A 13557-nucleotide genomic window follows, 5' to 3' on the forward strand; every position below is an offset into this window, starting at 1 on the left:
AGTAAGTATATTGAGTGTATCATACACAAAATGCCAGAGAGCAATGAGAACTTAACAAATTGAACTACATACAATGATAGAGGTGCATCTTACAGACATGTTGACTGAAAAAAGCCCGAAGAAGATGCCAGGACACACTGCATGGTTCCACTGTACAGTTTTAAAAGAGGCAAATCAAGTTTTTTTTAAAATTTTATTTTTTATAAACATATAATGTATTTTTATCCCCAGGGGTACAGGTCTGTGAATCGCCAGGTTTACACATTTCACAGCACTCACCATAGCACATACCCTCCCCAGTGTCCATAACCCCACCCCCCTCTCCCAAACCCCCTCCCCCCAGCAACCCTCAGTTTGTTTTGTGAGATTAAGAGCCACTTATGGTTTGTCCCCCTCCCAATCCCATCCTGTTTCATTCATTCTTCTCTTACCCCCCTTAACTCCCCATTTTGCATCTCCACTTCCTCATATCAGGGAGAGCATATGATAGTTGTCTTTCTCCGGCAAATCAAGTTTTTGTTTTTAGAAGTCAGGACAGTGTTTAGTTATGGCATAGGGAGGTGGGTAGGGATTAGGAAGGGAAGACTACTTAGGGTACTGATAATCTGTATCCCATTCTGGGCGATGTGACATGAGGGTGTGCTCAATATGAAAATTCAACGAGGTGGACACGTCACTTTTCTCTATATTTGAAGGAAAAATACACAAATAACTAGCATAGTAGTTGGGCCTGTGGAATCAACCAGTTTTCTGTGCTGAAGAGCATTCATTTAGGGTAGTTCATCATTTGAAAAGTGAGCTCCATCATCATCATTCTTCGGTGTAGTGCCAAGTTTGGGAACTGGGACTTAAAGGATTCAATACCACCTGGGGAAATGGTATTACAATCTCCCTGAGAGAACCATAATTATTTGCTCACATACTTGCTGAACAGAAAATCACCGTCGTCCCAGAACTCAGGATGGACAACGCGCAAAACTAAAATGAAACAGAACCATCAATTCCCCAAATGGCAAAGAACTAAAAACTGTCCTTTGAAATGAGAATATGCGACAAAATCATGTATCCCACGAAGGCCACATAGGAAAGCTATTCTTGCAGTTAATTTAAGAGTTTAAGATGCTTAAATTATACCTTAAGTTTCGTTTAGCAAAAATTGCATCAGAAAACAAATGCCGTAACACGGGGGAACCCCGACAGTAACGGCGTGGTAATATTGAGGTACCATAGAACAGGTAGCTCCCGACACCGTCGGGCATTCTCTCCCATCTCCACCCCAACCCTGCAGAACTGGCCGGTAAAAGAGGACTACCTGGGCAGCGGGCCTAATCCGAGTCTAGGAGCAGCGGAGCCGCCACCACAACACAGGACGACCTCCAGGTTCTTTATTTTGCAAAGCGGACGCGCAGTGATTGCGTCACCGTCCCACGCCGCCGCCGTGGTTTCCCTGGCGACCGGTGCGCGCTCAGCGCCGAGGCGAGAGAGATGCTGGCCAGGCGGCAGCGCTATCCTTTGCAGGCCCTGCAGCGCCGAAGTCAGGAATTGAAGCTACAGGTAGCGTCTGGCTGTCCAGGCCGGGGCTGGGCACCGGCGGCGGGCGAGATCTGGGGTGTACCCTAATCCTGGCAGCCTATCTCCAACCCACGTACCTTCCCGAGTTATAGCGCTCCCTCCTCCACCCCGGCGTCCCGGCACTAACCCCGATTCTAACCCCTCCTGCTCCTAAACTCAACTCCCGGGGAAGCTGAACCTCCCAAAAATTTTGACCCATCGACTAAGCGCCGTCCCCCCCCGCCCACCCCCAACATCTCGGTCTCCAACCTGACAACTCCCTTAACCCACCTCACTTCCAAATCTAATCTCAACAACCTTTTCCAACCATCTGTGCGCCTGTCGCTTTCCTCCACTCTCCATTGCCCCCTTACCTTCGAGCCGTCTTCCAGTAGGGGCTGTTTTTGTTTCTCTTGAACTCAAACGAAATAGGCGTCAAAGAATAATCCGAATACGTAAGAAAAATACTAGGATACGACAGATTAGCAAAGGACATGAACTAAAGAAGTGCAAGGAACTCATAAACACGAGAAAAGTTCACTTAAAAAATAATCAAGTAACTGCGAAGGAAATAAAATGTAACAAATATTTTAAAATGTGTCCTCAGTACTGGGGAGGGTGTGATGAAACACACACTGATAGACGCTGCTCCAGAGTGTAAGGAACAGCATTTTTGGGAAGCAGTTTAACAAGATGTAGCAAATATTCACACTCCGGGGCTCGGTAATTACACTTCCAGGGATTTGCCATACATAATAATAAAAAATTTATTGGGACAGAGATTATTGTGTTAAGTGTTCATCATAGTGTTACTTAGAAAAGACTGGATATCTTTTAAATGATGAGTAATTTGGGAATGGATAAATAACTTAGGATAGGATATAATAGTGTGATTAAAATTTTGTTGAAAGATTTTAGCATGTTAGGGAAAATATTGTGATAAAATCCTAGTTAGAAAAAGACTATAAAATATAAAATTAAATATACAGCATTTCAATAAAATTATTTTATATCTAGTATACATAGAAGAAAGAGTGAAGGACACATCCCAGGATAGTAACTGTGTGTGCTAGAATGCTGATGTTTATTACGTTTCTCTTCATACTTTTTTGCTATTTTCATAATTTTAAACACCAACTGTATATGGCTTTAAACAATAAAGAAAAAGTAGGAAGTCATTACTGGTTTGTTAGTTTATTTTCCAAAATTCTTATTTTGCTTTGCTAATTTTACTTTTTTTTATTTGATCTATTACTAAATAAAATTGTTTTCTAATCTTCGACAGACAAGAGATTTACTGAGTGCTCATATTTGGTCCTGTTTCGGACTCATTTAAAAAGTACAAAGGTGGGCGCCTGGGTGGCTCAGTGGTTAAGCCGCTGCCTTCGGCTCAGGTCATGATCTCAGGTCCTGGGATCGAGTCCCGCATCGGGCTCTCTGCTCAGCAGGGAGCCTGCTTCCCTCTCTCTTTCTGCCTGCCTCTCCATCTACTTGTGATTTCTCTCTGTCAAATAAATAAATAAAATCTTTAAAAAAAAATAAAAAGTACAAAGGTTAAAAAAAAAAACTACAAAGATTCGGGGTGCCTGAGGCTCAGTGGGTTAAGTGTCTACCTTTGGCTCAGTTCATGATCCCAGGGTCCTGGGATTGAGTACATCAGGCACCCTGCTCAGTGGGGAGCCTGCTTCTCCCTCTTCCTCTCTTTCCCTCTGTCTTCTCTCTATCTCAAATAAATAAATACAATCTTAAAAAATAAATAAAAATTTAAAAAATTAAAAGTACAAAGATTTGATAGATAAATATTTCTTAAGTGAATTTTAGATTTTATAGTGGTGCAATAAAAACAAAATACTCTTCTGGTAGAAATAAAACTTGATGAGGCTTTGACTTATGTGAGCTTTGGCTAGATGCTTAATATGGTTCTGTATATGATTTTAAATTTCATGGGACATTGGGAGAACCAGGAAAGTTTCAGAAGTAAACGGCAAAAAAATTATTACTAAAACAAAGATGAAACAAAACAATTACAAAGGTTAGTCAAACTGCAGAAGACTTGGCCCCAAGGGTCTTCTTGGAGGGGCTCTTTGATAGTGGAAGCTAGGTTTTCCCTGTCTCTGTAGCCTACACCTGAAGCAAAAAATGAACAGATTTCCAACTTGGTGTCCAAGTGGTGGACAAGTAATCAAGACCCCATCTGGGCCATGCCTATTATGACTGACTCTGTCAACAGCTGTGAACTTGTAACTAACACTCAGATACAGAATAGGAAGAGTAGAGAAGAAATGAGTGAATTTCAATTTCTCTTCTTTTCCTCTTCTTTCATCTGCTTTATCTTCTCTACATCATCTTTAGGAAAAAAAAAAACCCAAATATGTACCCACATCATCTTTAGAAAAGAACATATGTACATATTTCTTTTGGGGATATATTGGCAAAGTTACATGTAGTGTTTAGAAAATGCTAAGTCAGGGTGTAAGATACAAGAATGAAGATAAACAAACTTGTGGCATATTCATACAATACTACTGAGCAGTATGAAGGAATGAACTAATGATTCTCTATGGCAGTATCTCAGAAACATGCTGATTGAAAGGATGGTACAAAAGAGTACATCCTTTCTGGGAACCTTCTGGGTAATGGTAATTTATGTTGATAGGGGTTAGAGTTACATGAGTGTATGCATTTGCCAAAACTGAGCAAATATATATTTTAAGATATATGCATTTCATGGTACATAAATTTTTTACTTAACATTGAACTCTCATTAGTGATACCCGTGGTGCATCATTGATGAAGATTGCATTTACTTTGAAATACATAAAAAATAAGATGGATTGATGAATAGATGGATCAAAAAGGTATAGTAAAATGTTAATAGTAGAATCTAGGTAGTGGGTATATGGGGGTTCTCTGTGAAATTCTTTATAAACTTCATTGTATGCTTTAAAACATTCCTTGTGAAATATTAGGAAAAGAGAATTAAAATTTTATTTCCTAAGGTTATATGGTATTTAACAATATATTCTAACAGTCTCTATTTATTGTAGGTTGATAGCTTGCTTTCTGAGAGTCGATTGAAGGGAGTTCTAGATGCCAGTAAAAGGAGAGATATTTACCAAAGGTAAAATCTACTAAATTATATAAACTTCCCAGAAACCATACTTATACTTCAGTGGGCAGTATTTATAGCATAGAAATTGTTTGAGGCATTATTTCTTTCTTTCTTTATGCTACAATATCTAAAAAGACACAATAATGGGAAATAATACTGAGGAACAATGAATGCAACTTTCCAAAATGTATTTAAAAGTATTTCTTGTAATTTTCTTTATCTCCCAGGTCTAAATAGTGATGGAATGGTGAGATCAAATAATTACAAATGTTAAAAAGCAGCAGCTTACATTTATTCTGTACTCTGTATGTCCCAAGCAGTGTGGTCCACACTCTAAAACCTTTCTTGATTAATTTTCACAACAATACCATGAGATACTTATTAATATAGGTGAGAAAATTAAGTTTCCCACAGTGGTTTGTTATATGTCTACCCTGAATTTCTATAAAACATTAAAGTGGGCAGGCAATTAAAATATTTGAAGACTGCTGAGAACTGCAGAATTCTGTCAAGTAAAAGAATTTCACTGAGTCTCATTGGAGTTGGAGACTTTGGTCCACTTGAATCAAATGTAAGGATTACATCATGGTATAACTTGGATCTAGGAAAAACTAAGCTAAACCTGAAGGTTATGGACTTGCTATTGTGACCACAGCTATAAAAACTGCTCAGTGTCCACAGAGTGGCTGAGGTAGAGTTATGGTTGATCCTTGGCCTACGGTAGCCTCAGATCCTGGGACCTGGTCAGAAAATATTAGCAGTTCTACCTTGCTTGAGATGGAGACTTTAACTCCCTTGACATGGGAAAACTGTTCTTTTGGTGGGTGTTTTTTTGTTTTGTTTTGACAATTTAATCTCCCTAAGAGAGATTAAAATTAAATCAAGTTTGAAATGACATAGGCATGGTGAACTAAATCGAATTAGTCCATTCATATTGTTGTATTCAATTTAGGACATTATTATGATAATCTGTGTGCTTTGGGTAGTTAAGAGTGTATAACATTCAAAAGAACATGAAATTCATTTTATTAGTTTAAATGATTCACCTGAACCATTTGAAAAAGTTTTACTTAATTTAGGCATTCAAAGTGCTTACAAGCAAAATAAAATTGAAGTGAATTTTAAAACGTGGAAGGAAACTTAATAAACTACAGTTATTAGGATTGACTGCTTAAGGAATTCAGTTCAAATTGAATTAATCAAATAATAAAGAAAGAAAAAGTGAAGGTGATTATACTTGCCTTACTAGATTTTTTTTTTTTTGCCTTACTAGATTTTAAAATAGAGTAAGATTTATAGGCTGAATTTAATGTCCCAGAGAAAACTAAGTTTTTAAATTTTATTTTAATAAACTGATAATTATTTTTTTTAAAGATTTTATTTATTTACTTGACAGAGATCACAAGTAGGCAGAGAGGCAGACAGAGAGAGACGGGCGGGGCGGGGAAGCAGGCTCCCTGCTGAGCAGAGAGCCCGGGGGCTCAATCCCAGGACCGTGGGATCATGACCTGAGCAGAGCTTTAACCCACTGAGCCACCCAGGTGCCCCCTAATAATTATTTTTAAACCCAAGTAACTGTAAATAATCTTCTTTGTGTATAAAAAGATCTGCATCACAATCATTTAAAAATTCACATTGACATTTGTATGTCTGAAAATATCAGTTAGCCCCAATGCTTGATTAATAATTGGCTGGATATACAGTAAAAATAATTTCTACTTAGACCTTTGAACACATTGTCAGGTTTCTTTGTACTCAACAACATGAATAAGTTTGATGATTGTTCCTTTATAATTGACCTGTTTGGGGCTTTTCTTTTCAGCCTTGGTGTTTTAAAATTTCATCACAATGTATTTAGGTGTCGTTTTTTTATCTTGCTAAACACTCAGTGGGTCTTTTGAACTTGAAACTCTTGTCTCTCATGAGTTCTGGGAGATTTTCTTTTACTAAAAGATCATTCCCTTTTTTTTTTTAAACTTGTATTTGTCCGTTTCTTCCTGAAACACCTTTGAGTCAGATATTGAACCTCCTGGGCTATTCTTGGTCTCTTATCTCCCCTTTGGAAGTTTTTGTTTCTTTGTCTTTTTGTTTACACTTGGGAGATTCTCTTGTCTTTGGTTCCTCTGGACTTGTAAAATTTGTTGTAAATTTTTTATCTTCCATGCTGCTGGCTTACTTTATTATATCTGGTGGTCCTTGGATTATTCATTTTTATTTAAGAATGAGAGACTGAAAAAAAAAAGAATGAGGGACTGATTTGATTATTTTTAAATTTTTTTAAATTTGATTTTCTAGATAGCAGTTAGAATAACCAGGGTTATTCTACTGTTATATATATAGGTCTCTTTCCTACAGTATTATCCCCTGAATAGTGAAGTTCTTTGTATGTGGGTGGGGATTTCCAGGGGGCTGAGAGCTAGGTGTTAGCCTAGGGGGTGCCCAAAGCCAGAATAGCGTGGGCTTTAAACCTGGTGTATAGAAAATTTATTTGGCAGCTGTAATTGTCCTCAGGCCGTTCATTAATTTTATTTTTTAGAGATGAATCCTCTAGTAAAGAGGGAGAGCAGAGGGAGGCAAAATAAAGGGAAGCTAGAGGGCTCAGATTTTCTGTAAACAGACTTTTAAAAAGTCAGACTTCGGGGTGCCTGGGTGGCTTGGTGGGTTGAAGCCTCTGCCTTTGGCTCAGGTCATGGTCTCAGGGTCCTGGGTTCTCTTTTTAGAAAGCGTTTGAATTTTGAGAACTGTCATTAGTAGAGGTGGCCCATTTTCAGTCATTTTCATACTTCTTACTTGGGTCTACGACTTAAGCTACAGTATATGAGCTGTCTGTGGAATAATTAAAACAGGGTACCCATCTAGACAGGCCAAGCTCAAAGGGGGAATGGGCGCTGCCATGGGAAGAGGCCAACTATAGAATCCTAAACCCTGTCTTCACGTGTCTCCACCATCGACCAGCTTCCTTAGAAGCTCACCTTCCTTCTGCCGGAGTGAGATTGGCGTGAGGCTCAAATTTGGTGGCACTTGGGAAGCGCCCGTGTTGCTCAGTACACTTTGTCATTATTGTCCTTAGGGGTATCTCCTGGGCTAGATCCTGGGTTTATGGAATTTTAGAGCTGAAGAAGCATTTTGAAGTCCAGTGTTTTCCTTATTTTAGAGATGGGAAACTGAAACTCAGAGTCACTTAAGCTTTCGGAGCCGAGGCTGTCATACCTGTGTGCCTTAGAGCGTGTGAGGATCACTTGAGCTGGTGGGTGGGAAAGCGGTGATGGGTGAACTTTTCAACATCATGCATATAGTAGTTGCCTTGCCAGCTTGAAGACTTATGTGTAATTCTATAAAACAACGCTCTAGTTTGACAACAGAAAAACTAATATTTTTTTCTTTCTTTTCAAAAATTTAGATGTGTCCAGTTAAAACAAGCAATAGATGAAAATAAAAATGCTCTTCAAAAATTAAACAAAGTGAGTATTACGGTTAATGATATTACAGAAAACCTGTTTGTATACAGATGTTATCATTAAGTGGCAATTCATTAGAGCAGGTAAGTTTCTGGGTTTGCTTTAGTGGTGGTGAAGTCTAACTGTGACCAGGGCCAGCTTGCCCGACCAGCTTACTGAGTGTGTGGTTGGAGCAGACGAGGCAGGCCTCTGAATGCTGAGAAAAGTTCAGCTTTGGTGAACTTACCCAGCACTGAGGACCCAGAAAATCCAAGAAGAAGCTATTTTTATTTTTGCATTGTGTGAGTATTATGTTTTATATTTTAGAATTGTCTTGATTTTCATTACCCTGTGGGGAGAGTACATAATCTGGCCCTTAGGGTAGAAGCTTCTTGTATCACATGGCGGCTCTAATATCAGTGACTCTGCAGAAATAGGAGGAACTAGAATTTACTCTTGGAAGTTCCTTCAAGATTTTCCCTAGTAGTATGAGCCTGAGCTTCAGCCAAGTGTCCAGGGCCAGAGACTCACAGAGCATTTAAAGTGGAAGGCATCTAAAAGTCATCTCCCAACCGAAGAGATGACTCTTTGGCATTTCAGCAACACAGAACTCTTAAATTTAGGAGGCAGGCTGACCCTAAATTTGAAATCTAACTATGCCATTCCATGGGTGGGGAAGCTGAGTCTCCCAGAGGTGAAGCAGCTTTCTCAATGTCTCACTGCCAGTAAGTGGTAGAACTTGGGATTGGCACCCATCTTTTTGACTCCAAGGCCTATCTTCTGTCTAGAACCTATCTCTTACTGACTGTAGAGGGTCTGGAATAGCTAGCAAGAAAACAAAACAAAAAGCCAAGTAGTATAATTTTATTTCTTCATTTGGGTTACATTTCAACATAATAATCTATTTCTTTTCATCCTATTTCTCTAAGGTAGGCCTAATCTCATATTGACATTTACTTTGTCTTCTAGAACTTAAGGGTGTATTTTTTTTCCTTCTAAAATAAATATAATAGGAAACTGAAATAAATTCTTCGGTGAAATAAACTTATATTCTTTCATAGGCAGATGAACCTGCCCCTGTTGGGAATTATAATCAGAAAAAAGAGGAGGAGCACAATCTTTTGGATAAGCTTACCCATCAACTGCAGGAACTCGCTGTGTCCATAAGCAGAGAAAATATAACTGAGTATGCTTCTTTCCTTACTTTCTTTGTCTCAGATATTATGTAACCAATAGTTTTGATGTTTGACTCAGAATAAAGACATATTAAGAGTATAGATATAAACAAATGGTGATAACAAGTATAATTAGTTGACATTTATTTATTATGTATAATAGAAAGCCTTAGAGCCTATAAAAGATATAAAGAAGTGAAAGTCACAATCTCTGCCCTTAGGTAATTAATCATCTAGTTAGGGAAACAAAAAACTATCTCAATAGCTAAATAAACAAATGTTAGAAAATAAGGACAATGCCTTTAATGTCAGTGTTGTTACATAAAAAGAAATTATTTGGATTGTTTATTTGCTTCTTTCATAAATATTCCTTAAAAATTAAAGGCAGAAGTATGCATTGCTTTTCTGCTATAGTAGATGTTAATAACAGCCTTTGCAGAGTAGAAAGAAAACTTGATGGTATAAACAAACCCAATTTGTGGAAAGCAAAAAGGAAAAAAAATAACTATTTAGACTCTTCAAGTGCTGTTTACATATTTCTACACTATATCCTGGGGAAAATGCCAATGGGGAAAATGGATGTAGATCCAAGGATTCTAGAATTTCTACTAACTTCTAGTACTGAGAATGACAATGTAGCTGGTTTTGGACTTAACTTTCCTACTATAAATAACTATAAAATCTGGAAAAAATATATGAAACAGCTGGTCAAAGTCACTGAACATTAGTCCAGTAGGGCTGATGTCCTTAATACAGGAAACACAGGAACAGAGTTCAATATTCACCCAGATCCTCTCCCTGGGGAAAATTAATGGGCTGTGGCACAGAAAGGTGGATCCAAAACAGGGAGCAGCAGTGTCACTGAACTCAGGATCAGAGATCAAATTTTGGAGTTCCCAAGGCCATTGGGACTGTGGGAGAGAGAAGGGAGTTGTAAGAGACAACTACAGAAATCTGAATAGATTCCTGGGCTACCCAAACTGTGATTCCAGAAGCACTGGCAGAAAGTACCTGCTAGGAGACTGAGATTTTAAAAGATTCTGGAAGTCAGACAATCCTGGAGAAATATTGGAGTTTGTACCCAGCTAGAATAAAGAGACTTTGGTGAATGCTTCAGGCATTTAGTGGAGATCACAGGAGGCCTTAGTCCTGCTGTCATTGTCATTGTCATTGCTCTTATTAAGAGTAATGAAAATACCCTAATACTGAGAACTGTGATCTTGAAACAAAGACAAAACTGAAGTAGATCTTGTCCAAGCCTAAAACTAGACCTTAACAAGAAGGTGCTAATTTAACTGTGTAACAGAATAAAATTCAATACTCAATAAAGAAAGATGGCATAATCCAAAGTCTCTAAATGTCTCATCTGTAATATCCCCTAATAGAGGAATTACTGGAAGTACAAAAGAGTAGGGGTGATGAGGCTCCTAGGTGGCTCAGTGGATTAATCCTCTGCCTTCAGCTCAGGTCGTGATCTCAGGCTCCTGGGATCAAGCCCCGTATTGGGTTCTCTGCTCAGCGTGGAGCCTGCTTCCCCATCTCTCTCTGCCTACTTGTGATCTCTCTTTCTCTGTCAAATAAATAAATAAAATCTTAAAAAAAAGAGTAGGGGTGAATAAGTAATCAGTAATTGAATAATAAGACAGTCAATAAAAGAAGACTTAGATCCAAACTAGATAATACAGTTAGCTGACAAGGACTTCTAAATAATGATTAATATGTTAAAAGAAGAAAAGATGGATGAAATGGAAAAAAGTATTTTAAGTATTTTAAAAACATTCAGATGTAGAAAATGAACATTCTACAACTGTAAAAGTATCTGATGAAATAATGACTGAGAGGTTTCTCAGTCTGATTTAATATATAGATTCAAAGAGGTGGAAAATGTCATGTATTTAATAAAGAGAAAGAATAATCAGTAGAAACTCGGATGACCCAAATGTGAAAATTAACAAACAAGAACTATACAACAACTGTTGCCGACTTATTACAGAATTTTCTGGAAGAGATGGATAGCTTGGATGGATAAGGAGGAATCAAGCAGAGAAATGGCTGCTAACAAAATTTATAGCTTTAAGTGCATACCTTAGAAAAGAAGAAAAGTTGAGTATTAGTTACTGAAGTTTCGAACTAAGAAAACAGAAGAAGAATAAGAGATTAAACCCAAGGCAAGTAGAAAGGAGAAAATTATAGAATAAGAGCAGAAAACAGGAAATAATAAAAAGTCATACAGTAGATAACATCAGTAATGCCAAAAGTTGGTTCTTTGGAAGAATTAGTTAAATGGATAAATTCTTAGCAAGACTGATCAAGGAAAGAGGAAGAGAAGGGAAAACAACAACAATAACAACAAAAACCCAGGGATGAAAACTAATCACTACGAATGTTACAGAAGTTAAAAGGATGCCGTGAAGATATTATGAATAAGTTTATGCCAATATGTTTGAAAATCTAGATAAAATAATTTTCTTGAGAAAAAATGAAACAAGATGGGATCGGGAAGGATGCAAATCATAAGAGACTCTTAATCTCACAAAACAAATAGGGTTGCTGGGGGGTGGGGGGTAGTGAGACGGTGGTTGGGTTACGGACATTGGGGAGGGTATGTGCTATGGCGAATGCTATGAATCGTGTAAGACTGATGATTCAGAGATTTTTACCCCTAGGGCAAATAATATATTATATATTAATAATAATAATTAAATAAAAAAAATACTTTTCTGAAAAATAAAAAGTACTTGACACAAGCTGAAGAGGAAAATCTTAATAGTCCTGCTAAAATATCTATTAAGAAGTTGAATGTATGATTAAAAACCTTCCCACGGAATCAGCTCTCGTGTGGTTTTACTGATGGATTGCTGCAAACATTTAAAAAAAATAATACCAGGATTACAAACCTTTATTGAGAGTAGAAGAACATTTCCCAAGTCATTTGGGAATACCTAAAGAGCTTTAGGTATCAAAACTTGACAAGAATATTGTAAGAAAATGGCAAGGGCCTCATGAACACATGAACAAACCCAATAGAAAATATTAGCAAACAGAATCCAGTGTCATTTCAAAATAACAATACAGTATAACTAAGTGAAATTTATTCTAGAATGCAGGGTTAGTTTAACATTCAAAAACCAATAATTGAAATTCACTGTCTTAACACAGTGAAGAAGAACCATGAATAATCATGTGAAGTTTCCGTTATCCTTGGCAACATTTTAGAATAATTGACTCATAAAATATGTGCAAAAGATCTCCTAAAAAAAGAAAAGGGCACATTAAATCAATGTGACATATTTTGTGGATTTTTATTTTTATGGTATAAAAACTTCATTAAGTTACTGTTTATGTTTAGGTCACTGTGGTATGAGTGCATCCTACAACTATTTTATACTATGTGAACCCAGTACTCTTTATTCTGGAGACTATCTCATAACTAGCTGGTTTTATATTTAGCAATGTTCATTTGCATCAGTCTAAGTACATTTTTATCCCTGTTGTTTTTTTTTTTTAAAGATTTTATTTATTTATTTATTTGATAGAGATCACAGGTAGGCAGAGCAGCAGGCAAAGAGTGGGGGGGGGCGGGGAAGTAGGCTCCCTACTGAGCAGAGAGTCCCATGCAGGGCTCAATCCCAGGACCAGGAGATCATGACCTGAGCAAAAGGCAGAGGCTTAACCCACTGAGCCACCTAGGCGCCCCTCTATCCCCATTTCTAAGATAAGTTTCTTTCTAAGAACAAAGATCTCTGTCGTATCCCAGCACATAGCGTCTGTCACACTATGTTTGATGATATTTGATGACTTTGCTGAGTGTTGAATGAACAAAGAGAGATTTAGTGACTCATCCACACTGGTATTATTTTAGTTCTTCTCTCTTTCCTCACCTCCCACTGTACCTCCTTAATATCTTTCCAAATGTCTTTCTCTTCATCCTAAGGCTGTTTTTTTGTTTTTTGGTTTGGGTTTTGGTTTTGGCTTTTTTTTAGTTTATACTGTTGTCTTGTTTCACTTTTCCCAACTGTCTTTGCCTTTAGCCCTTTTTCCAATCTGTTCCCCACATTGTAGCCTAGTCATCTTTCCAAAGTACAGATGAGATCATGGCCTTCTCTTACTTCATTTTTAGAAAGAAAGCTCACTTGGGCTGCATTCTGCTCACCTCTTTTCAGCCTCATCTCTTTCTTACTCATTTCTTCAAAACTTGTCCTACCATTCGTGAGCTACTTGAGGTTCCCCCAACTTGATCCTCCTTTCACCACTCCCCCCCTTTCTACTTCCTTTTTAATTC

General features: G+C 37.7%; 1 protein-coding gene across 2 annotated transcripts in view; it reads left to right on the plus strand.

The window, feature by feature from the left end:
• The first annotated feature begins 1455 nt into the window (after positions 1–1455).
• NPHP1 (nephrocystin 1) overlaps positions 1456–13557 on the plus strand; it is a 58189-nt gene continuing 46087 nt past the window's right edge. For both annotated transcript variants that reach the window (XM_044261642.1, XM_044261643.1), the window contains exons 1-4: positions 1456–1554; positions 4599–4672; positions 8064–8124; positions 9162–9286. In XM_044261642.1, the coding sequence (XP_044117577.1) occupies positions 1486–1554; positions 4599–4672; positions 8064–8124; positions 9162–9286 (329 nt within the window). In that variant the 5' untranslated portion in view covers positions 1456–1485. The remainder of the gene's footprint in view (positions 1555–4598; positions 4673–8063; positions 8125–9161; positions 9287–13557) is intronic.

This window comes from Neovison vison, chromosome 8 (assembly GCF_020171115.1).
Source record: "Neovison vison isolate M4711 chromosome 8, ASM_NN_V1, whole genome shotgun sequence".
NCBI classification, from domain to species: Eukaryota; Metazoa; Chordata; class Mammalia; order Carnivora; family Mustelidae; genus Neogale; species Neogale vison.